The 26,046-nt window shown below is 44.0% G+C and overlaps 1 protein-coding gene across 4 annotated transcripts in view; it reads right to left on the bottom strand.

Moving 5' to 3' along the window:
• Positions 1 to 25,631, bottom strand: part of RBM6 (RNA binding motif protein 6) — a 122,583-nt gene extending 96,952 nt beyond the window's left edge. Inside the window, exons 1-3 of one of the 4 annotated variants that reach the window (XM_056129737.1) lie at positions 25,451 to 25,629; positions 24,590 to 24,692; positions 4,999 to 5,104 (exon numbers count right to left, since the gene is read on the bottom strand). In XM_056129737.1, coding sequence (XP_055985712.1) covers positions 4,999 to 5,042 — 44 coding nt within the window. In that variant the 5' untranslated portion in view covers positions 5,043 to 5,104; positions 24,590 to 24,692; positions 25,451 to 25,629. Of the gene's footprint in view, positions 1 to 4,998; positions 5,105 to 24,589; positions 24,693 to 25,450 lie in introns of those variants that run through there. The other 3 variants (XM_056129738.1, XM_056129736.1, XM_056129740.1) reach the window with 3 other exon arrangements.
• Positions 25,632 to 26,046: the final 415 nt, after the last annotated feature.

Below are 26,046 nucleotides of genomic sequence, written 5' to 3'. Positions count from 1 at the left end.
AAGAAGTTGATACTGCAGAATCCAGTAGTTGATGCTACTTCTTCCTGGCAGTTAATTATACTTAAAAATAAGCACAGTATCAACACTTAACTCATTGAACTCAAAAGGTAGCCAAGAACTGACTCAATCTTTCATACTACCCTGTTTCTTCCCCTTGTCTAACAGGTTAATTTACTGGTTTGGCTTTAATAAAAAAAATTAAGGAATTTCAATCGACAATGAAAAAACTAGAATCCTAAGCTTAAGGGTGAGGGAAGAGCAGAAAACATGAAATGATGCAAAGGGTTATTTCCAACTTAGAAAAGAAAAATTTCAGGCCTTTAAGAGATCAAGTGAAAATCAGTAATTTTCTCTCAAATATACAGGTTCTATTACATGAACCTTCTGAGCTCAGACTACACCACTGTAGAAAAGATTCAAAGGACAACTGCACCTGGGTAACTCAGTTCAAGACAGTTACATGCCAAATGCTTTCTTAAAGTAATAGGTATCTGACAACAGTAACCTAAACATTAGACTGATGCATATTTAACAGGTTTTCAGAACATGATGCTTATTATTACTAGCTCCCATTAAAGATAGCTTTGTCTATTTGGTTCATCATAAGAGGAGCAAAATTTAATATTCTGTGAAGCAAAATAATTTAATGCTAAGATTTAAGACACTGCCACCAGTTATATAGTGTTGCCCATATTTAAAAGAATTTGAAGAATCCAAAAGCAAGCTTATAGGATGACTTAAACCTCAACAATTGGGGCTGGAGCGATAGCAGAGCAGGTAGGGTGTTTGCGTTGTATGCAACTGACCCGGGTTCAATCCCAGCATCCCATATGGTCCCCTGAGCACTGCTAGGAGTAGTTCCTGAGTGCATGAGCCATGAGTAACCCCTGTACATCGCCAGGTATGACCCAAAAAGCAAAACTAACAAAAAAAAGAACCTCAACAATTGTGGAATGAGTCTCTACATCTATGTATGTTCCAAGCAGAACACACACAATACCTTTGAATGCTAATGATCATCTTACTTTCATAACTTGAAGAGATCAAGCAGATTTAGAGTAATCTATTGTACAAGGGTGCTTAGCACACAAATTATATAAGAAATAGGTCCAGTGACATAAAATAGTAGTGCAGAAAGTAATTTTCAACCAAATGAAAAAAAATCTTTTTTTCCAAATGAAAAATTTTTAAGAGGGCCAAGTATAAGGACCAGAGGGGATAGTACAGTGGACAGGATGCTTGCCTTAATATACATGCAACCAGAGTTCTATACCAGGCACCATATATGGACCCCTCCCTAGGAGTGATCCCTGAACACAGAGCCAGAAGTCAGTCCAGAGTACCAATGATGAGGCATTAAAAAAATAATAATAATAATAGGCCAGGGATGTATCTCAACAGTAAAACATTTATTATCTAACATGTATGAGGCCCTGAATTCAGCTAGCACCACAAAATAATTTTTTTCTTTGAGTTTTCGGGTGAAACCCAGCAGCTCCAAGCTATTCCTGGCTCCATGCTCAGTCAGCAGTCAGAGGTTGCTCCGGACAGTGTTCATGTGGTGCTGGAACTGAACTCAGGCCTCCTGCAGTCAATGCATGCATTCAGCTTATTGAGCTATCTCTCTGTCCCCCACCTCATTTTTTTTTCGGGGATGTCCACACCGGTAGATATTCAGGCCTTACTCTCCTGGCTCTGCATTCAGGATTCACTCCTAGCAAGCTTAGCAGACAACATGGGTTGCTGGGAATTGAACCAGAGCCGGCTGTGAACAAGACAAGCAGTTCTACCTGCTGCACTATTGCTCTGGCACCCAAATAACATTTTTAAGAAAAGTGAAAACAAAAACCAAAGTCATTTAACTACAAAATGCCCTTTAAAATCAAATTAGCTGTCTCACATTATGCCATATAAATTATATCTTCCTTTGGTTAAGTATCTTGAAAGACCATATGCAATGACATACTTAAAACTAGAGTTGATATGAAGGCAAAACTTTGAGGATGACTCACTGGGGACCACAAGTGGCAATGCTCAGGAACTACTCCTGGTTCTGTGCTTGGGGTTTGCTCCCAATGGTGCTCAGGAGAACATGAGGTGCTGAAGATTAAATCAGGGTTAGCCATATACAAGGCAATTAACCCCTGTACCACATCTTCAGACTCAGAGAAAACGTTTTTGGTTTCTTTTTTTTTTTTTTTTTTTTAGTGGTGGAGGGGTGACCACAACTGGTGGTGCTCAGGGTTTACACACGGCTCTGCTCAGGGATCTCTCTTGGCAGGCTTGGGGTACATTATGGGATGCCAGGGATTGAACCCAGGACAACTGCATGCAAGGCAAGCACCTTACCCACTGCATTTATCTTTTCAGCCCTCAAAAAAGCTTTTTATTTGGGGAATTGAGGGGGTGAGTGAGTTAGGGCTTTACTCAGTTGTGTTCAGAGTTTACTCCTGGCTCTGTTCTTAGGGATCACTTCTGGCAGGCGTGGGAGACTGTATGGGGTGCTGGGGATTGAACTCGGGTTGGCCATATGCAAGGCAAATGCCCTAACCGCTTATTCTCTCCATCCGCAGAAAAAAAAAATTTAAGTTATGTAATACAACTAAACTTTACCTACCATTTCTAAAGGCTTCCCAAAGTCTACAAAAAGCATCCTAACTAGAAAATAATTATCCATAAATTTAAAGACAGATTATAATCAAAATACCTTCAAATCTTAAATTACAAGTGTACTGATCTTGACTAGAAATCAACAAAATTCTTTTCTTTTTCCTTTTTGGGTTACACCAAACAATGCACAGGGGATACTCCTGGCTTTGCACTCAGGAATTACTCCTGGCTGTGCTTGGGAGACCATATGGGATGCTGGGAATTGAACCCAGGCCACAAGCAAGGCAAATGCCCTACCCGCTGTACTATCACTCCAGCCCCAGCAAAATTCTCCTTCAAGAGCCAGATGATAATAATATTATACTTGGAAGTCCATAACAACCATTTAACTCTGCCATAAGAGCATGAAAGAAATGAAGCTAGAGAGTATTGTACGATTGCTCCAACCCAAAACTTTTTAATGTACATATAATTTTAAAGATCAGATTTCTTTGGCATGTCAAAAAAGCATAAAAAGTACATTCCTATCACATTTTATTAAATGTAAACAATGCAAAACTTTAAAAAATATTATTACTTTATCAAGTTAGATTCTTACAAGTCTAAAATATAACCTAAGTCTAAATAATACCACATACTCCAGTAACTCCTAAAAGTGGAAATGAAGTTTAAAAAGGCATTTTTTTCTTTTCATAGCTATTTATGGAAGCGGCAAGACAACATGCCATGGGCAAGACACAGCTCTAGATTCTAGACATCACATCGCAAACTTAATAAAACATTTGTGAGCATTTGTAAATGTTTATGTTTCTGCTATCTTTCCTTATCAGCAGGTATAAAATACTTTGCTAAAAGAGACAATAAATATAAGTTAAAATGGGGGATAGTGGGCTGGAGCGATAGTACAGTGAAGAGCTCTTGCCTTGCACGCAGCTGACCCGGGTTCAATCCCAGCACTCCATATGGTCCCCTGAGCTCACCAGGAGTGATTCCTTAGTGCAGAGCCTGGAGTAAGCCCTAAGCAATGTCTGATGTGGCTCAAATAAAAACAAAAAAGATTGGGAAATGCTTTTTAATGTTTAAAAAAATGTTGGGGGGGGAGTAGCAGAGAGACGGATCAATGGGCTGAGCACATACTTTGTATATGGGAAGTTCATGATAGATCCCTGGCACTGCACTGTCCGCAAAGCAGTGAAGAGATTCCCCAAGCCAGAGAGAGGGGCATAGCCCAACTACTGACAAATGTGGCCCCAAAATAAATATTAAAGGGAAAAACGTGAAAATGAAAAAAATGGTAGGTTCAAAGAGACAGTTGAAAGAACTGGAATGATAATACAGCAGGTAAGGAGCCTGCCTTACATGTGGTTGACCTCGGTTGGATCCCTGGCAACCCATATGGTCTCACAAGACCCACCAGGAGTGATCCCTGAGCTCAGAGCCAGGAAAAAGCCCCGAGCACAGCCCAAATCCTCCCCCACCAAATAAACAAATAAATAAATGGACAGAGCATATGCTTTCCATGAGATAATCATAAATGCCATCACCAGCACCACATGGTTCCTAAAGCACCACCAAAAGTGACACGAAGCATAATAACTATTTCTGCTAGGAGCAGATCATAAACTGTGGGGCAGAGTCAAAAATAAAATAAATATATTGAAGGCAAGAGAGATAGTACAGCCGGTAGGGTATTTGCCTTGCACTTAGCCAACCGAGATTCAATCCCTGGCGACCATTATAGCATCCCAAGTAATTCCTAAGTACAAAACCAGGCAGTAAGCCCGGAGCATGGCCAGGTGTGGCTCAACAAACAAAACGAACAAAAAGAATAGGGCTGAGAAAAAGAGTATAGGAGGTTAGGTATTTGCTCTGCATGCATTTGAGCCTGGTTGGATCCTGCACTTGTTCATGCACCCCTGAGCACTGCCAGGAGTCACTCAGTGCATGGTGGTCCTGAGCACTGCCAGGTACAGTCCAAACCCACCCCCCATCCCACCAAAATATACACATACGTAAAAATTAAACCACAAAACATCTGATATGTTGATACTGTCTCACAATCAACTAGCAAAATGTTTATCTTCCAGTTTTGTTTTGTTTTGTTTTGCTTTTGGGTCCATACCTGGTAGTGCTTAGAGGCAGCTGCTGGCTCTCTGCTCAAAAGTGACCCCTGGTAGCGTTCAGGGGACTATCTGTAGCTGCTAGGAATTGAACTAGTGTCAGCTGCATTGCAAAACAAGCACCTTAACTTCTGTACTATCTACCCTCAGTGTTTTTTTTTTTATTACAACCATTTCCATATAAATAAAAACTATCCTTCAGAGTATTAAACTAAGTCATTATATTAAATATGTAGGCAATTTCAATACACAAACTTTCAAGACTTACCGATAAGGTCCGGCTCTGTTAGCAGTCCGAGAATCCCCCCACATTTCTCTTAGTCAAGAGGGCTCCGATAGTAGATCCCTTTGCTATCAAAGCCTGGTTTTGATATCTGTATAAAAATAACAATAGCTACATTAGAACATGAAGTAAAGGCTAAATGAATTTCCTCTTGCCCAGCTTATCAGGGATCATCATATCAGCAGGTGTAGATTAAAAATTAATTTTGGGGGCTGGAGTGATAGTACAGTGGGCAGGGCATGTGCCTTGCATGCGGCTGACCCCCCAGTTCAATCCCCAGCACCCCATATGGTTTCCTGAGCACTGCCAGGAGTGACTGCTGAGTGCAGAGTCAGGAGTAAGCCCTGAGGACCACTGGGAGTGGCCCAAAAAACAAAAAATAAAATAACTTTTAAACACATACTAACTGGTAACAAGAAAACTTTTTTTTTTTTAATTTGGGGAAGGGTTTCTGGATTACAACTGGCAGTGCTCAGAGACTGTTCCTGGCTCTGTGCTCAGACCCCAGCAGTGCTCATGGACCACAGGCAGTGCCAGGGATCCAAACCAGAATCACATCTGATACAGCCACATGCAATGTAGTGCCGTAGCTCCTATATTATCTCTCCAGCCTCCAATTTATTTTTTAATTTGGGTTCCCCAAGCAGTGCTCAGGGGACCTGAAGGCAACTCTCAGAAACATTTGGCCCCTTGTTAGGACCTAGCGAAGCAGCACTGCTAACGGCCAGCATGACCAGCCAGAGCAACTCTGGCAGTGCTTAGGAGTTACCACGGACACACCAGCAGAAATGAGGTGGCAGTGGTCAGAGTTAGAATAAGCACCATGCAGGGAATGAGCTTCTGAGTTAGCTCCCCAAGATTAATACTTTCATTTGAGGTGGGAAGAGACAAAACAGGCAGCACCCAGGGCTTGTCCTATACTCAGGCGTCATTCCCAGTGGTAATGGGGAAATATGCAGTGCCAAGAACTAAAATTGGACCTCCTGCATGCAAGGCCTGTGTTCCAACTGACTGAGCTTTCATTACAGCCCCATTACAACTGAGCACATATGAAAAAGGGATCACTCCTGGTAATCAGGGATGCTGGGGATTGAACCCAAACCTGAGTCAGCCACATGCAGGAGGCCTGGATTCTAATCTTGGTACAAGCCCTGAGGGATACTACAGCAAGCAGGGCACTTGCCTTGCATGTGGCTAACCTGAGTTGATGCCTGAGTTCAATTTCCAGCATCCCATATAGTTCCCCCGAGCCCCACCAGGAATGATCCCTGAGCAAAGAGCCAGGAATTAGCCTGAATATAGCCCGATGTGGCCCCAAAACAAATTAAAAAAATCAATATGGCCCCCCATCAAGAGCAACCCCTGAGTACATACCCAAGAGTAGCCCCCAGCACTGCTGTGTGTGGGTCCCCCCCCAAAAAAATACCGTAGAAGGTAATTATGAAAGAAATAAAGATACCACACAAAGCACTTTAACCAAGAAGATGAAGCTAGAAATGAGTAACAAGGAAAACTAAAATTGTCTTTTTTCATTTTGGGGCCAAACCTGGTGATGCTTAGGGGTTACTTCTGGCTCTGCACTCAGGGATCACTCCCGGCAGTACTCAGTTTGCTGGAGATTGAACCCAAACCTGAGTTGGCCACGTGCAAGACACATGCTACCCACTGAACTATCTCTCCAGCCCCAAAAATTTCTCTAAATTTTAAAATGCACATTACCCTTGACTTTTCATTTTCTCTTATAAGAATTTATTCTGAAGCACTCAGTGTGAAGTGATATATATACAAAAGAAGAGAGTGCAGTACTCTTCATAATACAACTCTCAAAAACTGATGTAACTAACTGATGAGAGAACAGAGGTTAAGGTGCCTGCCAACTCCAGTTCGATCCCTGGTACAGCATATTGTTCCCCGAGCAAGGCCAGGGGTCAATCTGGGAATACAAATCAGGTAGTCCCTAAGCAACACTGAATGTCACTCCATAATAAGATAAACTGGCCAGAATACAAAGAAATTAGAACCCTCATACATTGCTAGTATGAATAAGAAAAAGATTTCCAACCTATCTACAGTGGGTTTATAGTGGTACTCCTCAGAATACCTATAGTTGCTACAATCACACAGTTTAACCAGGTATAGGTTCTTGGGGTTGAAAGACCTCAAAACTATTTTCTACTTATATATTCCAATGCTGAGATCACTGAACTCTGGGTACACACATGCAAGGCATGTGCTCTGGCACTGAGCCACTTTCCCAGCTCAATCATTCTCAAACTTTAAATGGGGGGTGGGGGGGAGAGGACACCTCTGAATTGCTGCCAAGGCTATATCTGATAAACAGAACTGGCAAGAAGACATGAACCAACTGCCCCTACTGCTCAATGAAACCCCGATGGATAGTCAGAGAAAGAAAAATCTCAAGAATTTTTCTTGGGCACCCAGGGCTAGAGCTCAGTGAAAGAGTATGTGCCACTAGCACATATGAGGCCGTGAGTTCAATCCACTACACTGCCACTAGTCTGCAAGTCGCAGCTCACCAAAACTAAGTGTGTGCAGGTACCACAGAATGCAAGCAGGAACTGGAGTGAAAATACAGAGGGTAAGGTGCTTGCTTTTCATGAGGCCAACTTGGGTTCAATCCCTAGCATCACATATGGTCCCCCAAACACCTTCAGGAGTAATTCCTGTGCAGAGCCAGGAGTAACCCCTGAGCATCACTGGGCAAAACTTCAAAACAAAAAAGAGTGCAAGCAGCCCAAAAAATGCAACCTCTAGACACTGCAACCACAACAAAGTGAAGGGAAGGGGAAAAGTTGTAATCTAAAGGAGTATATGACAAGTCACCCACTAAGTGGCACTAAAATATCAATTTCAGGGCCGGAGAGGTGGTGCAATGGGTCAGGTACTTGCCTTGCATGCACCTGACCCAGATTGGTTCCCTGACCCCTCATATGGTCCCCCTTAACCCTTCCAGGAGTGATCGCTGAGAGCAAAGCCAGGAACAAACCCTCAGCATTGCCAGGTGTGACCCAAAAAGCAATTAATAAAGTTCCACAAATAACTGTATCTGGCAGTGAAATGTAAGCATGATGACCTGGAGTGGCTAAGAAGTCCTGCCACCCACACATATGGCCACAAATTCAAATTTCCCATGTCCTACATATCAAGTGCAATCCTGGTAGCTCTGCTGGCTGTGACTCCTGGTGACACAAGCTACTTGACCACACAGCCAGGTACAGGGAGTGCCACAAAAAAGGGGTGTAACACTCAGCAAACACCACAATAAAAACAAAATTGTGCGAGCACCATGGCCAGGAACTGTGAATGTTGATGAGCTTGTGTGCAAGCACTAAGCAATGCCAGTAAGCACAAGCAAGCCTAACTCATGTGCCTCAACTCAAGAGTGTAAAGTCATGGGAACTATGTCCATGCAAGCCCCACAACTAACCAAATATGAATGAGGACCATGGCTAAATGTGTGAGCACTGCAAGCTCTTGGGTGACCTTCAGAGAGCACCACAGCTAATAACGTGTTAGCCAACAGCCAGCTTAAGGGTGCTACTCCTACTCCTCACCCCCAAGGTCATCACAAAATAACAAGACCTCTGTTCTTCACAACAATGAGGGAAGGGTGAAATAGAATAATAAATAATTTGGGTTTTTTGGATGACACCCAGCTGTGTTCAGGGCTTACTCCTGGCTCTGTGCTCAGCAGAGATCACTCCAGGCTGGGTTGGGGGGGGGCATATAGGGTGCCAGGGATCAAACCAGGTTGGCCACATGCAAGGCAAGTACCCCAACTGCTGTACCATCACTCCAGCCCCTGACTGTAGAACTTTTGCTGATCACCAGTGCTGAGGATTACCAGATATTTAATTTTTAAGTTCCAAGTGATTTGATATCATCAAATATATGCCAGAACATACTGGTGCAAAGTAATCACTGGGAAGTTTTCTGTAACAAAATTATAAAGATTGGCCAGAAAGATAGTACAGCAGGTAGGGTACCTGCTTTGCATGTAGCCAACTGGACTCGATCCCTGGCATGCCATGGTCTCCGGAGCACTGCAAGGAGTAATTCCTAAGTGCAGAGCCAGGAGTACACTCCGAGCACTGCCAGATATGACCCAAAAGCTTAACAAAAGAAAAACTGCAGAGTTTGTTTTTAGAAAAAAAGAAAGAAAACTCAAGTGTGAGCTAGAGAGGAACTGCCACCTCAGCTGCTTGGATCTACCCCAACCCCCAGATAATAACAAGCAATGAAGCAGAAGAACCCTTAGGTGAATGCTGAAGATGAAGAGGAAGCTACAAGTAGTGCAGATCTTAGTAGAAGCAATAAAGAAATCAATTGAGAAAAAAAAAAAAAGATGAGTAAGTGAAGACTAAGCAAGTACAAATAAGAGAAAATAGAAACCCTTGTAAAATACAATGATTCTTTGCTGGGGGTGGGGGAGAGTCAAAGGAGTGTTTTAAAGGTTGAAATAGAAAGCACTGTTTAGACAGTAGTAAACAGGGGTAAGCTGGGCCTGAGGGATGGCAAACATCACATTAAGCTCCAGCCTACTCTCCTGATGATACTGTTTTATTGATTCCTTTTAAGTTTCTGCTCTGCTTTCACACTCGCCCAGAACTAAGATTATTCATGAGTTACAAACACAGATCAGCACCCTTTATGGTTGAAACTTGGATGGAATTTTTTTTCACTATTTTTTTTTTTTACACAGTTACAAAGCTGTTTATGGCTTCGGTCATACAACCTGGATGGCATATGATTACTTACAAGTCTCCTCTAGCTTTTATTCTTGATTAATAATAATATTTTTGTAAAATGTTTTCCTTGAGCTAGCTCAACCAGCTGGAGCACAGATTCTGCTGCAGGGAGCCTGTGTTCAATCTCCAAAAGCATTTGAGCCCAGGGAACACACCTGGCTATGCTTGAGCAACACACATATACCCTGAATAGCCTCTGAATATCTCCAGATGTGAACCCCCCCCCCCAAAAAAAAAAAACTGAACCTGTAGCAACATGAAACCAATACCCAGGGCAATCCCTTTTAAAGTCTCAGTTTAATTTCAAAACCAAAAAAGCAGAACCAGGAATGTTAATCATTTTAGTGGTGATATGGCAGTAGTTTAATCATGTTTTATATACTCTAATTTTTTCCAAAGTAAACGTTTAGGGATTCAGGATAGTCAGCAAAGAGCACCAAGGGGACACTAACAAACAAGGGTTGATTTGGGGATCTACCCAAACTTTATCTTATAATTAAAATTTAACTACAAGTTTCTAAACAGTAACAACTTATGGAGGTTTTTTATTGGGGGGGGTGTTGGAGGGTGGTTTCTAGGTCACATCCTGCAGTGCCAGGGAACCATGTGTGATACCAAGGAAAAAACATACAAGGCAAATGTTTTAACCTCTACTCTCTCTCTAGCTACTCTGTAGCAACTTTAATACTATTGGAGGTGAAATTAGTGGCTACTGGTAGCACCCTTGCCCCTACAAAAATTCATTGCTTCTGTGTTTTTTGAGAGGCGGAGCATACCCAGCTGTGCTCAAGCTAACTTCTGGCTCTCTGAGCTCAGGAACTGCTCATAGAGGGGTTGGGGGGACCCAATCAAACCTAGGTCAGCTGCATGCAAGGTAAGTACCATAACCGCTGTATTCTCTTTGGCCTCACAAAAAAAAAAAAATTAGTTTTTAAGTAACATTCCAAACAGTCCTTTCTTCAAATCTACAGTAGAAAATCTATATGCCTATTTTCCCAAGATGTGGTAACAAGTTTTAAGGGTTTCTCTCTACAGTCATACCTTGATTCCCAGTTGATGGCAATAACATCAAGGATGACAAATCAAATATTGCTTGCCTATCATCACACCAAAGTCAAAAGATAAGTAAAAATGAATCAGACTGGGGCCGAGGCAAAAGTACAGTGGATCGGGTGCTTGCTTTGCACTTGGCCGAGCCAGGTTCAAAGCCCAGTATCTCATTATGGTCCCAGAAACCATACCAGGAGTGATCGCTGAGTACAGAGCAAGGAGTAAAACCTAAGCAAAACCGGGTGTGGCCCCCCCCCCCAAAAAAAAATCCCCTTCAAGACCTGTACAACCAAGGACACTTAGTTATTTGTGGTCCCAGGGAATGAATCCTAGGCTTCATAGCTAAGGCAATGACCTCTAGGACTGAGCCACATCCCTAGTCTCAAAAGACACTTCCTTAAGGGGGCAGGAGTGAGGGGGAGCACCACACCAGATGGCCCTTAGGGCTCCAGCCAGGTGTGAGAATGGGCCTCCTTCATGCAAAGCAGGAGCTCTAGCCATTTGAGTCATTTCCCCAGTCTCTGCCTAATCACTTTTAAAAAGTGTATCTCAAAAGAACCACACTTTTTTTTTTTGAACCACACTTTCAATCTTGTACCTCACTTAATTCCCCAAGCACGGCCAGGTGTGGTCTACAGAGACGGGGGATAAAAGAAAAAACACAAAGCCAGGGAAAGAGCTCAAAGGGCTGGAGTCAGGCATAATTGAGGGTAGCTCTTGTACCCCTGAGCACTGCTGGGTTGAATAGTGGTCAGGAATGACCCCAGGGGCCCCAAGAAGCTGTGGGGAAATTACCCTGAGAAACTTTATAAGCAAATATAAAAGGAAGTGTATATTTACAACACATATCTGAGAAATGTTCAATATTAGTCAGGAGGAAAACAGATTAAAACCACAATGATACATACACACACACGCATATACCCGGCAAGTTACCGAGAGTATTCGATATGCCAGACACAGTAACAACAAAGTCTCCAATGGAGACGTTACTGGGCCCGCTCGAGCACATACATATATATATGTGTATATATATGTGTGTGTATATATGTATATATATACACACACGCACACATATAGTGATATATGTATCACTACATAGCCACAACTGTTAAAAGCTTCATGGGTCAGAGATAGGTCAATGGGCTGGAGCACATGCTTTGCATTCAAGAAGCCCTGGTTTAATCTCTGACACTACATGGTCCCCCAAGCACCACAAGGAGTGACCTGAGCACCACCAGATGTGACCCCCCAAAGAAAATCATTTAAAAAATTAGAAACCCACCAAGTCAAATATACAAGTATTTCCAGCAATCAAACTTCTCTTCAAAAACTGGTCTAGCAAATGCTTTCCTATGACCCATCAATTACACTTTTATATATCTAAGATAAATAAAAACAAGACTGTACAAAAAATGTTTCATGACACCTTTATTAGTAATAGTTAAAAATGGATACAATCCAAATATCCTTCGATAGAAGATGAGACAACGTTTGGTGCTCTAAAGGCTTTTCCTCTCTGGGACAGGATACTCGGATTAGATTTAAAATGAAGAGGTGCCTTTTTGGTTAAAGTTGGAAAAGGGGCAATAAGAAAAGGGAGGTGAAAAAATGAACCATTCTCTGCACCCCATTCCTGTCTGGTATTTTGCTGTTGTTGAGCCACACATTGCAGTGCTCAAGGGCTACTCTCTGCTGAATGTTCAGGGGATCATGCAGTATAGGGCATGCAAAATATGCACCTCATGTCATTTTCTCTTTTTTTTTGGGGGGGGGAGGGTTGGGAGGCTCATACCAGGCAGTCCTCAGAGGCCATTTGCAGCACTGTGTGCTTGGGGGTCACTCCCGAGTGGTGTTCAGAGGATCAATGTGATAAAACAAATCGAACTCAGGCCTCCTGCATGCAAAGGACACACTCAGCCCATTGAGCTCTTTTTTCAGCCGCCCCTTTTTACATGTCACTTTCTAAAATTGTGATATAGACGTACACACACACAAAAAACATAATGATAAAGGTCTGGGGCTAGAAGACAGTACATGGGTACAGTGCTGGCCTTGCACTCAACTAACCTGAGTTCAATTTCCGGCATCCCATATGGACCTCTGAGACCTCTGAGCACAAAGCCAGAAGTCAGACCCAAGCACTGCCAAATATGACCCAAAGTTAAGTTTGTGGAATTTTTATTTTGGGGGCCACACTATGAGAATTCAAGGGCTATTCAGAGGACAGTGTAATGGTGGGTATCAAACACCAGTCTCCTAGATTCAAAGCATGTGCTAATTCTTTGGCGCAGTAAAAATGGCCATTTTAATTTGGGGGGGGGGGGGGGGAGGCTGGAGAAGTTTTGGGCCACAACAAGTGCTCAGGCACCATTCCTGTTCAGGTCACTCATGGCAGAGCTCAAAGGACCATGTAATCTGAGGCAGGGATTCAACCAGGGTCTCTGACGTGCAAACCATGCACTCAGCCCTTTGAACAGTCTTTGGTCCCATCACTTTTAAGTGTCAAATTCAGCATTTAATCATATTAACATTATTAAGCTAGCATCATCCCCATCTACCCCACAGAACTTTCATCCTGCAAAACTAAATTCAGTATCCATTAAACAGTAATTCCCATTTTGTTCTTAACCCAGCCCTTGGCAAGCACTACTCTACTTTTTATCCCTGACTCTACTTTAAGTATCTCATAATAACTAGCGAAATCATGAGAAATTTTACTACCTAAGTAGCTTATTTTGCTCTGTAAAGTTTCTTTGGGATTGATCCATACTGAAGGATCTGTCCTATTTCATTAAGTAATTCATCCTCTGACTTAAGTTTGTTCATCCTTTGGCCACGGTAAATAAAGCTACAAAGAACATGGATGTACAAGTATCTCATGTCCTGAGCAGAGGAAAATGGATCAAAGGACCAGAATTCATATTTTGCATACAAGAGCCCCACGGCTGAGTCCTGGTAACACATGACACTATGTATATATGTACACATATCAAATCTCTGCTGTCAATCGATTTTATGTTGGGGGGGAAGTGGGAGCGTTGGTCACACCCAGCAGTACTCACTTCTTTCAGGGATCACTCCTGGAGGTAATCTGGGGACCAAGTGCAGTGCAAAGGATCAAACCAGGGTTGGCAGCAAGCAAGGCAAGAGATTTAACCCCTGTACCATCTCTCTAGCCCTTTTGCTAAGTGTCTAACAAATAAACAAGAAAAACAAACATTTTTTATTTGTTTGGGGTTCACATCAGCAGGGCCTGGGGGCTATTCCAGACTCTGTGTCAGAATGTTACACCATACAGTGCTCGGGGACCATGTGGCATCAGGGACTTAAACCTGCAACTTAAACCTTAAACTTAAAATGCACTCAGCCTACTGAACTATCTCTGCAGTCCCTCTATCTTCAATTTTTTAAGACAATATCTTTTTCTCTCTCTTTTTTTTTAAGTACACTGGCAGTGCTCAGGCTTACTCATAGCTTGTGCTCAGAAATCACTCCTTTCAGTGCTCATTGGGCCTGATACAGTGCTTGAGTTAGCTGCATGCAAGGCAAGTACCTTACCTCCAGTACTATTTCTCCAGACCCCACTGTTATCAACAACTGCATTTTACATTTCTAGCAAAAAAATATGTATCTGTTTAGGATGAAATTGTACCCACCCCAAACCCAATTCCTATGCTGAAGGCAGAGCCCTCAATAACTCCCAATATTTAGAGACAGTGCCTAGAAGGAGGTAAATAAGGTTAATGAAAAGGTGGTAGCCCAGATCTAACAGGACTGACAGAAGCAGACACCAGGACTGCATGCAGAGAAAAGGCCATGTAAGGACTTGGCCAAAGGTAGCCACGATGGGCTCACCAAACAGTAACAGTACTGGTGACCTGGCTGTGGCCCTCAGTCCCCAGGCTGAGAAAATTTATTTCTGTGGCTTAACTCATTAATCTATGATGCTTTATTATGGTAATCCCAGTAGATGGCAATTTCCAATTTCTCCATATTCTCACCAACATTTACTTTTGCTTCTATTTTTAATAGTCATGGCACATCACTGTGGTTTGGTTTACATTTCCCTCATCATTATCTTGAATATCATTTCATGTGAATGCTGGTCATTTACTTACATATCTTATTATGACTCTTACTAAAACTGGTTTAACTCCTTCCCTCCCACAGCTGTTTCTATGACCAATGGTCCAGTTCTTAGTTGTGGCGATCACACGTCATTTTAACATTTTTTTCTTTACGGTTTTGGGCCACACTATACTCAGTTTAGGGGGGCTGTCACTCTCAGCAGTCACAAGGTAGTAAAGGGATCCAGTCTGGGTCTCCCACATGCCAAGCATGCCCTCCAGTCCTTGAACGATCTCCTCCCCACCAACAGTTTAGTAGTTTTCCATATACTCCAAACATTAATTCTTTATTAGATTATCTTTTCAAAATATTTTCTCAGGACAGAGCAATAGTAAAGATGGCAGAGTCTTACATGCAGTCAACCCAGGTTTGATCCCCGGCATCCCATATGATCCCCTTAGCACCACCAGGTACCAAAAAAAGATAAAAAGAAAGAAAAAAAAGAAAACTAATTTCCCCTATTCTGTGGGTTGCTATTTTGGGGTTTGAGTCTAAACCTGGCAATGCTCAGGCAATACTCATGGCTCTGCACTCAGAAATTACTCCTGACAGTGCCCTAGGGACCAAACGCGATGCCTGGGACTGGGTTGGATGCATGCACAGCAAGTGCCTTACCTGTTGCTGTACCATTGCCCAGGCCCCCAGGGTTTCCTTTTCATACTGTTAATACTGTTCTTTGATGCACAAAAAATTTGTATCAAGTCCAAATTGCCTATTTTTCTTTTGTGGACTGTCTTTGGTGCCATATCTAAGAAATTAATGATATATCTAATGCATGAATCGTTTTAGTTATTACACTTAGGAGCCGGTGAATTCCTTTTTGGGGGGCCATGAGACCTCCCAAGCAGTGTAGGTGGAGCTCACTGGGTCAGAGAACTCAATCCTTAGGTCCAGCGATGAATGCTCAGGGGTCACCAGGGCAACACTGTTGACTATGAGGTGCAGGGTTCAAATTTAAATCCCTGAGGGTTGGAGCAATAGTACAGCGGTTATGGTAGCTGATCCAGGTTCAACCCCAGGTATCCTAGATGGCTCCCTGAATACCTCCAGGATTCAAACAACAAAACCTCAGGTCCTAGAATAAGCAAACTATGTTCTCCTCCCACAGAACTATAATCCCAATTCATGACAGAACAGACCCATTTTGGGATCTTTTTGCTTTTTTTTGGTTCCAAACTGGCTCAAGGGACCAAAGATGTAGTGCTGGAGATAGAACCCAAGACCCCTGCATGCAAAGCAAGTCCTCTGACCCGCTGAGTCCTGAATGTCTCAGGAGTGCAGATCCATTCCTTTTTGGGGGAAAAAAAACGGGGTGGGATGAGGAATTCTAGACACAACCAGGATGCTTAGAGGCTATTCCCAGCTCTACTGGACAGTGCTGGGGGGGGAGGGGGGGGAGGGCATTCTCAGTGTTAGGCATTGCCATGGCTCCTGCATACAAAACATGAACCCCAGCCCTTTGAACCATCTCCCCAGGCCCCATCATTTTTTTCTGGGGGATGGGGGGAGTCATACCCAGAAATGCTCAGGGATAACTTCTCATAGTGCTCATGGAACTTTATATGGTGCCAGGTATTGAACACAAGTTATCCAAATGCAAGTCAAGCATAAACACCTTCCCACAGTATTACCTCTCTGGCCCAAATTTTGAGAGACGACAGAAAAGAGAGAGGAGAGAGAGGAGAGAGAGGGAGAGGGAGAGAGAGAGGGAGAGGGAGAGGGAGCGAGCGAGAGAGAGAGAGAGAGAGAGAGAGAGAGAGAGAGAGACAGCAGAGAAGAATTCAAAGGGTCAGCTCCAATGCATGCTTTGCATGAGTGAAGCCCAGATTCAATCACCAGCACTGAAGATTCCTCAGAGTCACCCACAGCAATGCACCTGGACACCATAGGATGTGGCCCCAAAACTAAAGAATAAGGAAGAGGCCTGAGACAGTACAAGAGATAGGGTGCTTGCTTTGCATACAGCTAACCTGGGTTTAATCCCAGCACCCCATATAGTCCCTTGAGCCCTGCCATAAGTAATTTCTGGGCAAAGAGCCAGGAATAAGCCAGGAGCACAACTATGTAAGGCCCCAAAACAAAAGAACAAATGAAAAGTAAAATTATACACACACATTAGACTGCAGTTTTAAGAAATTACCTTTATCTTAATCATCACAACTCCCTTTATTTTATCAGAACTGAGCACACTGATTCATTGATTTTTAGTTTCTAAAGATAAAAACATACTCCAGTCTTTTATACAAAACACATAAACACTAAGTTTATCTGAGTGAGTATTCAAATACTGTGAATCTCCCAAGACTCCACTATTTATTTCCCAGTACTGTTCTTAATCTACATGTCATCCCTGGGTGATACAAATTTAAATGTTTATATACCACTCACCCATTCATAAATTCAAGCCCTGATCTCAATCTTCTAATTTCCAGTAATTACATTATATCATGGCATTAGCGCCTTTATTAAAGGAGATAAAATAGAGGACAGGACTAGGGAGATGGTACAGGGGTTAAGGTACTTGTTTTCCATCCAATCCATTGCAAATTTCCAGCACCACATATGGTCCCCCAACACCACTAGGGGTCACCCCTGAGCACAGAGCCAGGACTAGCCCTTAAGCACTGCTGGGTGTGGTCCAAAAACTGAAAGAGAAAAAAGAGACTGAAAAAAAAGAAAGAGGAGAAGCCAGTAAGTGAGAGAAAGAGATACAAAGACAAGGAGAGGGTGAGAGTGAGAACACAGGAAGAAAGGCAAGTATACAAACCAAGAGGTTCTCACCATTGGCTGGTACCTTAATCTTGAATTTCCCTGCATCTAGAACTGTGAGAAATAAATATGTACTGGTTAAACCACCAGTCTATGGTATTGTTGTGGGAGTCCAAGTTAACTGAAACAGCAGATAATTCTCATCCATTCCCAATTTAACCAGCATAATCCATTTCTTGTGTAGATGTCCTCTGTAAAGCCAACGCCCAGACACATGCCAAAAACTGACATTTGGCATTCGCAGGTAATTTATCTCAGAAAAATTACATATCACAGTAGAGAGACATTCAAATACTTTATTAAATAATCTCCTGAATAGGTCCATTATTACGTTCTACAATGATAAATGCAAGCATAGCTGAGCACTTACTCTGACAGGTATTTCACATGGGTTCCCTAATCATCACAAGATGTCCAGGTTAAGTTCTGCAACTATCCCAACTTCACAGATTATAAAACTGAAACTCAATTGATACTTGTCCCTAAAAAAAAAATAACTAATATAAGGAAGAGTCAACCAATAGGCAAAATCAGATCAACTGATTCCAAAGCACTCTGAATTCATTCTAAAATTCACATGAAATTTCAAAGGATATAGCTAGAGAGACAGTACAGCAGGTTACGCACTTGTCTTGCACATGGCAGACACAGATTCAATCCCCAGCACTCTATATTGTCCCCCAAGCACCGCCAAGAGTGATTCTTGAGTGGGAGCCAAGAGTAATCCCTTGGCATCTCCAAGAAAAAGAAAAGAAATTTCAAAGGACTCTTGAATAACCAAGCATTACTAAGTATATATTGAATATTAGCTGAAGAATACAGCTCTCACTTATTTCAAAACTTACTTTTGAAATCACTGAATATAGCTTTTGGAAATATTGAATATAGCTCTTTGAATATAGCTCTCATTTCAAAAACTACAACTGGAGCTGAAGTGATAGCCCAGCGGGTAGGGTGTTTGCCTTGCATGAGGCCGACCCGGGTTCGATTCCTAGCATCCCATATGGTCCCCTGAGCACCGCCAGGAGTAACTCCTGAGTGCAGAGCCAGGAGCAACCCCTGTGCATCGCCGGGTATAAATCAAAAAGCAAAAAAAATAAATAAATAAATTTTTTAAAAAACTACTACAATGCTATATAAGTATTCTGGGGCTGCAAAGAGTACAACAATCAGGCAGAGCACTTGTCATGCACATGGCACAACGCACCCGAGTTCAATATTTGTTTCTAGTTAGCTACTGGGGGCTAGAGAGATAAACAAGGGTTAAGGCATTTGCCTTGCATAAGACCAATCTTAGTTCAAGCCCAAGAACCACATGGTCTTCAGAGCACTGCTAGGTGCAAGCCTGGAGCATAGAACCAGGAGCCCTCAGCACCACTGGGTATAACCCAACTCCCCCTGTTCCCCCCCCCAAAAAAAAAGATGTAGGTTCAGGGATATGGTTTGGTAGTAAAGCACTTGACTGGGTGAGGTTCAATCCCCAGCACAACATATACAAACACACACAAAATAAAGAGCAGGGAATACTATAAAGGTTAGGACATATGCACCCAACTCATCCTTAAAAAGGAATGAAGATGTCAATTACATGTCAGTGAAGTTTTTCTAATTTCTGGGCAACACCTAGATGTGCACAGCACTTACTCCTGCTCTGTGCTCAAGGGTCACTCCTAGCAGTAGTTGGGGGATCATATGTGGTGCCAGGGATCAAGCCTAGGTTAGTCACATGCAAGGAAAATGCTCTTTGCACTGTACTATCTCTTCAATCCAACTTTTTGTTTTTATTTAAAAAAAGAAAATAAAAGGGGCAGCGAAGGGCTGAGTACATTCTTTGCATAAGGGAGGGCCAGATTCAATCCTCAGTACATGATCCCTCAAGCACTCCAGGGTGGTTCAAAAACCAAAAGAAAAATGAAAAACAACATTAAAAAGAGGGGTCAAAGAGATAGTACAGCAGGTAAGGCACTTGCCTTGCACACAGTCAGCCTGGGTTTGAGCCCCAGTGTCCCATATGTTCCCCTGGAGCTTCACCAAGAGTGATCCCTGAGTAGAGGCAGGAGTAATAGCTGAGCAGTGCCAGGTATGGCTCAACATCTCCCCCTCCCACCCCAGAATAAGTAGTGCATACTACAATATGAATCTTTTAACTATTAAGTAAAAAAAGAAAGACATGAAAGAATAATTATACAATTCCACTTACCTAGAATAGGCAAATTTATAAAAATAGAATGTAAATTAGAAGCTACCAGGGAAGGATAGAATAAGGAGCATTACTTGATTAATAGTGGTAGTGATGAGCCTGGAATGTGCCTCAGTGATAAAGCACTCACCTTGCATGAAGCTCTGGGTTCAATTCTTAACACCACATGATCCCCCCCAGGCAGAGATAGGGAAAGACCCTTGAGCAATGAGTTAGGAGTACTGCCCAAGGAAAGTAAAGTGTGAGCACTTCCCCAAAAAGTCAGTGGTAATGGTTTTTTGAATCATAATGTATATGATTCAACGCACTGAATTCGACATTTAAAAATAGTGGGGCTAGAGCAATAGCACAGCGGGTAGGGCATTTGCCTTGCACGCGGCCGACCCGGGTTCAATTCCCAGCATCCCATATGGTCCCCTGAGCACCCACCGCCAGGGGTAATTCCTAAGCGCAGAGCCAGGAGTAACCCCTGTGCATTGCCCGGTGTGACCCAAAAAGCAAAAAAAAAAAAAAAATAGTTAAGAGCATATTTTGAGAGGCCAAGATCATCACTAAAAGGTCTACAGCAGGTGCTTTGCATATAGGATTCCTGAGTTCAATCCCCACCACACAATCTGCAAGATCACCACAGGAAGTAAGTCTTAAGGACCCCTGATCACCACCAAAAACAACAAGGTGTGGCCATAAACAACAGAACACAAAAACTCACAATTTGTTACAATATATGTAACAATATTACCACAATATTTTTAAAAATTAGGGCCAGAGAGGTCACAGAAATAGTATAGTGGATAATGGGATTGCCTTGCCCATGGCCAACACAGATTCCATCCCAGACATTCCACAAGGTCCCCCATGCACCACCAGGAATGATTCCTGACCAAAGAGCAATCCCTGACCACTGCCAAGTGTATACCCAAAAGCAAAACATAAATAAAAATAGGGCCGGAGAGATAGCACAGCAGGTATGGTGCTTGCCTTACACAAGGCCAACCTGGGTTTGATCCTTGGAATCCCATAAGGTTCCCCAAGAATAACCAGAAACCATTCCTGAGCACAGAACCATGAGTAACATGAACATTGCCGTGTGTGACCCAAAAACAAAAACCCAAACAAAACCGAAAAAAAAAAAATTTTTAATAACAATTTTAAACCTTGAAGCCAGAAAGATAGTACAAAGGTTTAGTGCTTGCTTTGCACATAGCCAATCCTGGTTCAATTTCCAGCAAAACATGATCCCTTAAGCACTGCATGGAGTGGTCCCCCAAGCACTAGGCTGGGAGTAAACCTAAGCACTACCACATGTAGCCAAAAATCCTCCCGTGCAAATTTAATAATGTGGAGGATGGGGAAGTAGTTCAGTGCCAGAGCACAGGCTGCCAAGTCACTAAATTCAATCCCCCACAATCCTCCCCTAATTTGAGGGGTTCAAGAGACAGCACAGGGATTAAAGCACTTACTATGTTAATGCCAGTTCAACCCTCAGGTCCCCAGCAATGCACGGTACCTCAAGTAGCACCCCCCCCAGCCCCAAGCACAGAGCCGAGCATTACTAAATGTGAGGGGAAAAAATTTATAATGTAATATACAAAAATACACTGAATTACACACCTTAAAAGGGTGAATCACACAGTGTGAATCATATTTTAACAAAGCTATTAAAAGAAAAAGTTGATAATAGTCTCAACCATTTGGTGAACACTTCCCGCATACAAGACACTTACACATATTCCATAAGTCTCACAAAAACCTTTAAATTGTTAACTGATTAACGTTAGCTAATTTGTCCAACTTCACTGAGTGGAGAAATCAGGAACTCAAACCACATCAGATTCTGAGCTCCTACCCACCCTGTTATGTCTTGTCCAAGATTCTTAAACTGTGCATCATGACCCCATAAGAAGTTAAGAAGTTTCGGGGCCGGAGCGATGGCCAACCCAGGTTCGATCCCCAGCATCCCATATGGTCCCCCAAGCACCGCCAGGAGTAATTCCTGAGTGCAAAGCCAGGAGTAACCCCTGAGCATTGCTGGGTGTGACCCAAAAAGCAAAATAAATAAATTTTTTAAAAAAAGTTAACCAGTTTCAAGTAGGGGTCTTGAAAAATTTGACAACTGTCAAAGCTTCCTTTAAAACACAAATACACTCACACAAATACACACAGTCAAGTTTTTGAATGCATGCATGAAAGTACCAAAATTAATTCTGGGCAAGGGAAATAGGTCAAGGGACTGAACATATGGGAAGTCCAGGTTTGATCTCTGGCACACATGGTCCAAGAAGAGCAATTTCAGACAACATTCTAAGTAGCTCCTGAGCACTGCAGGATGTGGCCCAAAAATAAACCAAAAACAATCCCAACTTATTCAAATACATAACCAATTGAGGCATTCCATTTCTTGGGCAAAAAGTTCACAAGGACCAGAAAGACAGAACATGGGTCAAGGTGCAAACCTTGCATGTGGCTGACCCAGTTCAATCTCTGGCACTACATGATCCGGGAACACAGCAGGCTTAAAGACCTGGAGGCTCCTCTCCCCACCCTACCCACCACCTCCAGAGTAGCCTGGATGACAACCAGCATGACAGGGCCTGAGCATCCTCAAGTCAAAAAACTGCCAGGAGGGAATCCTGAGACTTCTAAGCACTACTTGGAAGGGTCACCTCTCCTACCCCACCCCAAGAAATAGGTCATAAGTGAAAAAGCTTAAAGAACCCTACACTTTACTGAGCCCCATAGTGCAATAGAAGGATTATAAAAGGCACTCAGGGAATTCTACTCAGGAAATTCTCTGCGAGACTATTTTCTCCTTCCATTCATTCTTTCAAATAATAGCACTGTCCTCCCGTTGTTCATCAATTTGCTCGAGAGGGTCCAGTAATGTCTGCATCATGAGACTTGTTGTTAACTGTGTTTGCATATCAAATACATCAGTAGCTTGCCAGGCTTTGCCGTGCAGGCAAGATACTCTCGGTAGCTTGCCGGGCTCTCCGGGAGGGGCAGAGGAATCAAACTCAGGTCGGCTGTGTGGGCTGCATGCAAGGCAAACACACCCTACCCGCTGTGCTATAGCTTTCAAATAATATCGCCTCTAAATTTAGCAAAAATAAAATTAAATTGAAAAATGGGACCAGACGCAGAGTTCAGTGAGTGGGGCATTTGCCTTGCATGCAGCGAACCTAGGTTCACCCTGGTACTCTGTACAATCCTGATTCCCATCAGGAGCTATCTCTGAACACAAAGCCAAAAGCACCACAGGGTGTACCCCGCCAAAAAATTTTTTAAATAGGGGCCGGAGAGAGAATATAGTGGATAGGGCACTTGCCTTGCACACAGCCGACCCAGGTTCATTCCCCAGTATCCCATATGGTCCCCCATGCATCATCAAGAGCAATTCCTGAATGCAGAGCCAGGAGTATCTCCTGAGCACTGACAGATGTGGCCCCAAAACAAAAAAAATAAATAAATAAAGGGCACTAAATGCCCTTCAATATATAAAGCACGTGGGAGAAAATTTTGCAGAAAAATTAATTTCAAGTGCTAGGTATGTTTCTAGAGGAATCCACCAAAGAATTATGTATGATTTTTTTGGGGGGTGAAGAGGCAGTGCTCAGGAGTTACTTATGGCTCAGTGGACCCAATGAATGCCAGGGATCAAACCTGGATTGGCCACATGCCCTACCCACCCACTGTCCTATCTCTCCAGCCCCAGAATTATGTATGATCCTTAAAATTTTTCACAGTTTGGTGGCTGGAGAAATAGTACTGCAGGTAGGGCACTTGCCTTGCACCAGGCGGACCATATTATATCCCCAGCATCCCATATAATCCCCAAGTCTGCCAAGAGTGATCCCTGAGCTGAGTGAGGCCAGAAATAAGCCCTGAACACCATCAGGTGTGGCTGGAGAGAGTATAGAGGAAAACACAATTGCCTTGCATTCAGCACACCTGGTCTAGAATCCCAGCACTGCACATGGTTCCCTGAGTGATAATAACAGGGAGTCAGGAGTGAACCCTGGGCATCGCTGGGAGTGGCTATCATCCAAAAACAGTACCAAAACTTTCATAACTTTCCAACAGTTTTAATCTTAACACAGAGCTGAATCAAATCAACACACCTGTTTATACATCATAAACCCTGGAAAAGAGTATTCTCCGCAAAACTGCATGAATATGAGTCACAGGAGCCAGGTATATGGCTCAGAGGCAAAACACATGGGGGGAGACACACACACACACACACATGCACGCACGCACGCAGCCAGTCTGTGGCTCAAGCACAGAGCACGAGGGTCTCAACACACACACACTCCCAAACCAGAAGAGCTTTTTTTAGTAACCTCTCCCTTGACAATTCTCTGGACCACAAGAACCTAGACCCTAAAAGCAACAAGTAAGCTTAAGTCTGGTAACAGTATCCTACAGAGTGCTAACATGTATCCACTACACTTAGGGCTTAGGTATCTAGAAGTCAAATGCTAGGCTCAGGTCCAAATTGTTTCACCAAATTCTGCATCTTTTATTTCTTTAACTCTTTCCAGTCCTACTGGAGTTCTTAATAGCTTTCCCTACAGTCCTCTCAAGTTGGCTGAAGTTGACATAATCAAACCATTCACATTGCTGGCATTACTCAACAGGAAGTTGAAAACTAACAAACCTAGGGCACAATCCAGAGTTCAGAAAATGAACCAGGTGACCAGATGCATCAGAGTCTACTGAATTCCTTCACATCCAGCAACTCTGACCTTCACAAAGCAAACCTGAAATATGCAAAAAAAAAAAAAAAAATTACCCTTTACAGTTTATGCAATTTACGAAACAAGCTCCTTTTTAATTAGAAGTTGAACCTAAGTTAAAGCGACACACACACTCACACCCACCCACCCCCCCAAACGGAATCCAAAGAGTAAACACGGGAAAAACATCCCTCTCCTCCCACATTCGCCCAACGGGCGTGGGGCCCATCAGACCACCCCCCACTTGCACAGGTTCTACAGCCCCGCGTGCCCCGCTGAGTTCCCGCGCCCTCGGGTCTTCCCGAGCCCACTCGTGTCTGTCCGGGTCGCAGCTACGTGCCAGGCACAGGCAAGAATCCCTCTGGGGTGAAAGCTCAGGTCCCTGCAAAGAACAAGGTGCAAGGAAGAAGGGCGGCCCGAGGAGGCTCCCGGGCCGGGGACCACCGGACCGCAGCCACGCGCCAGCCCCTAAAAGCAGCCAGCGAGCCCGGAGGGGGGGGGGGCTGGGGAGGTTGGAGGGGGGGGTGACCAGTAATTCTACCGCTGCGCGGGGCCCCGCCCCGGGCCCGCGACCGTTCCGGGGCGTTCCTGCCGTGGGCGGCGCCTCCCTCCACACACCGCACTGGGCTCCCCCGCTCTCCGTGCGAGGCCGCGGCCGCCCCGCGACACCCAAGCCGCAGCTTCCAAGCCGCGCGGGGCCGCGGCGTCCGGGGCGGCTCGGTGGGGCCGGCTTCTCCCCTGCAAGGCTCCGGCACGCCCTCGCTACCGCCCCATACCCTTACCGAGGCAGCGCGGCCTCCACGGCCCGCGCCTCCTAATCCTCAGCCTCTGCCACCGACCCAGCGCCGCGGAAACCGGAACTTCCTCCGCGCCGAGCCGCTGCCTCCACAAAGGCGCCGCGCCGCCGCCTTCAGCGCTCGGCCCGCCGGGAGATGAAGTACGGCGGCGGCTCTCGCCGACTCCACTCCCGCCGTGCTCCGCGCAGGGAGGGCTCGGGAGTGTGGCCAGCGGGGGCGAGGCCAGAGGGTGTCCAATGGGAGGGCGCGCACCCCACCCCCACCCACCCCAACCCCACCCCGCTCCAGTCCGCGGGGCCTGCTGGGGCTTGTGGTCCAGCCGCTGGTAGCCGGGCCACTCTTCTTCCGGCTCTGTCTAGGAGTAGAGCAGAGGGTATTTTCTCCTGGCCACGAGCGTGAATGACGGCCCTGGCTTACATACATTCGCTTTCTTGTATGAGTGAAATGGAATTGAGCTTTCGCTTGACCCACACAAGTACCTAAACACCCCGCACCCCCTTCCCCGTCTGAGACTTTAGTGTGGAATGAACTATTAAGAGAAGCAATTGAATTAGAGAACGGGTAGTTTGGATTTTTGATGT

This window comes from Sorex fumeus, unplaced genomic scaffold (genome assembly GCF_029834395.1).
Source record: "Sorex fumeus unplaced genomic scaffold, SorFum_2.1 ptg000072l, whole genome shotgun sequence".
In the NCBI taxonomy this organism is placed as follows: Eukaryota; Metazoa; Chordata; class Mammalia; order Eulipotyphla; family Soricidae; genus Sorex; species Sorex fumeus.
This window is presented reverse-complemented; position numbering and strand designations above follow the sequence as displayed.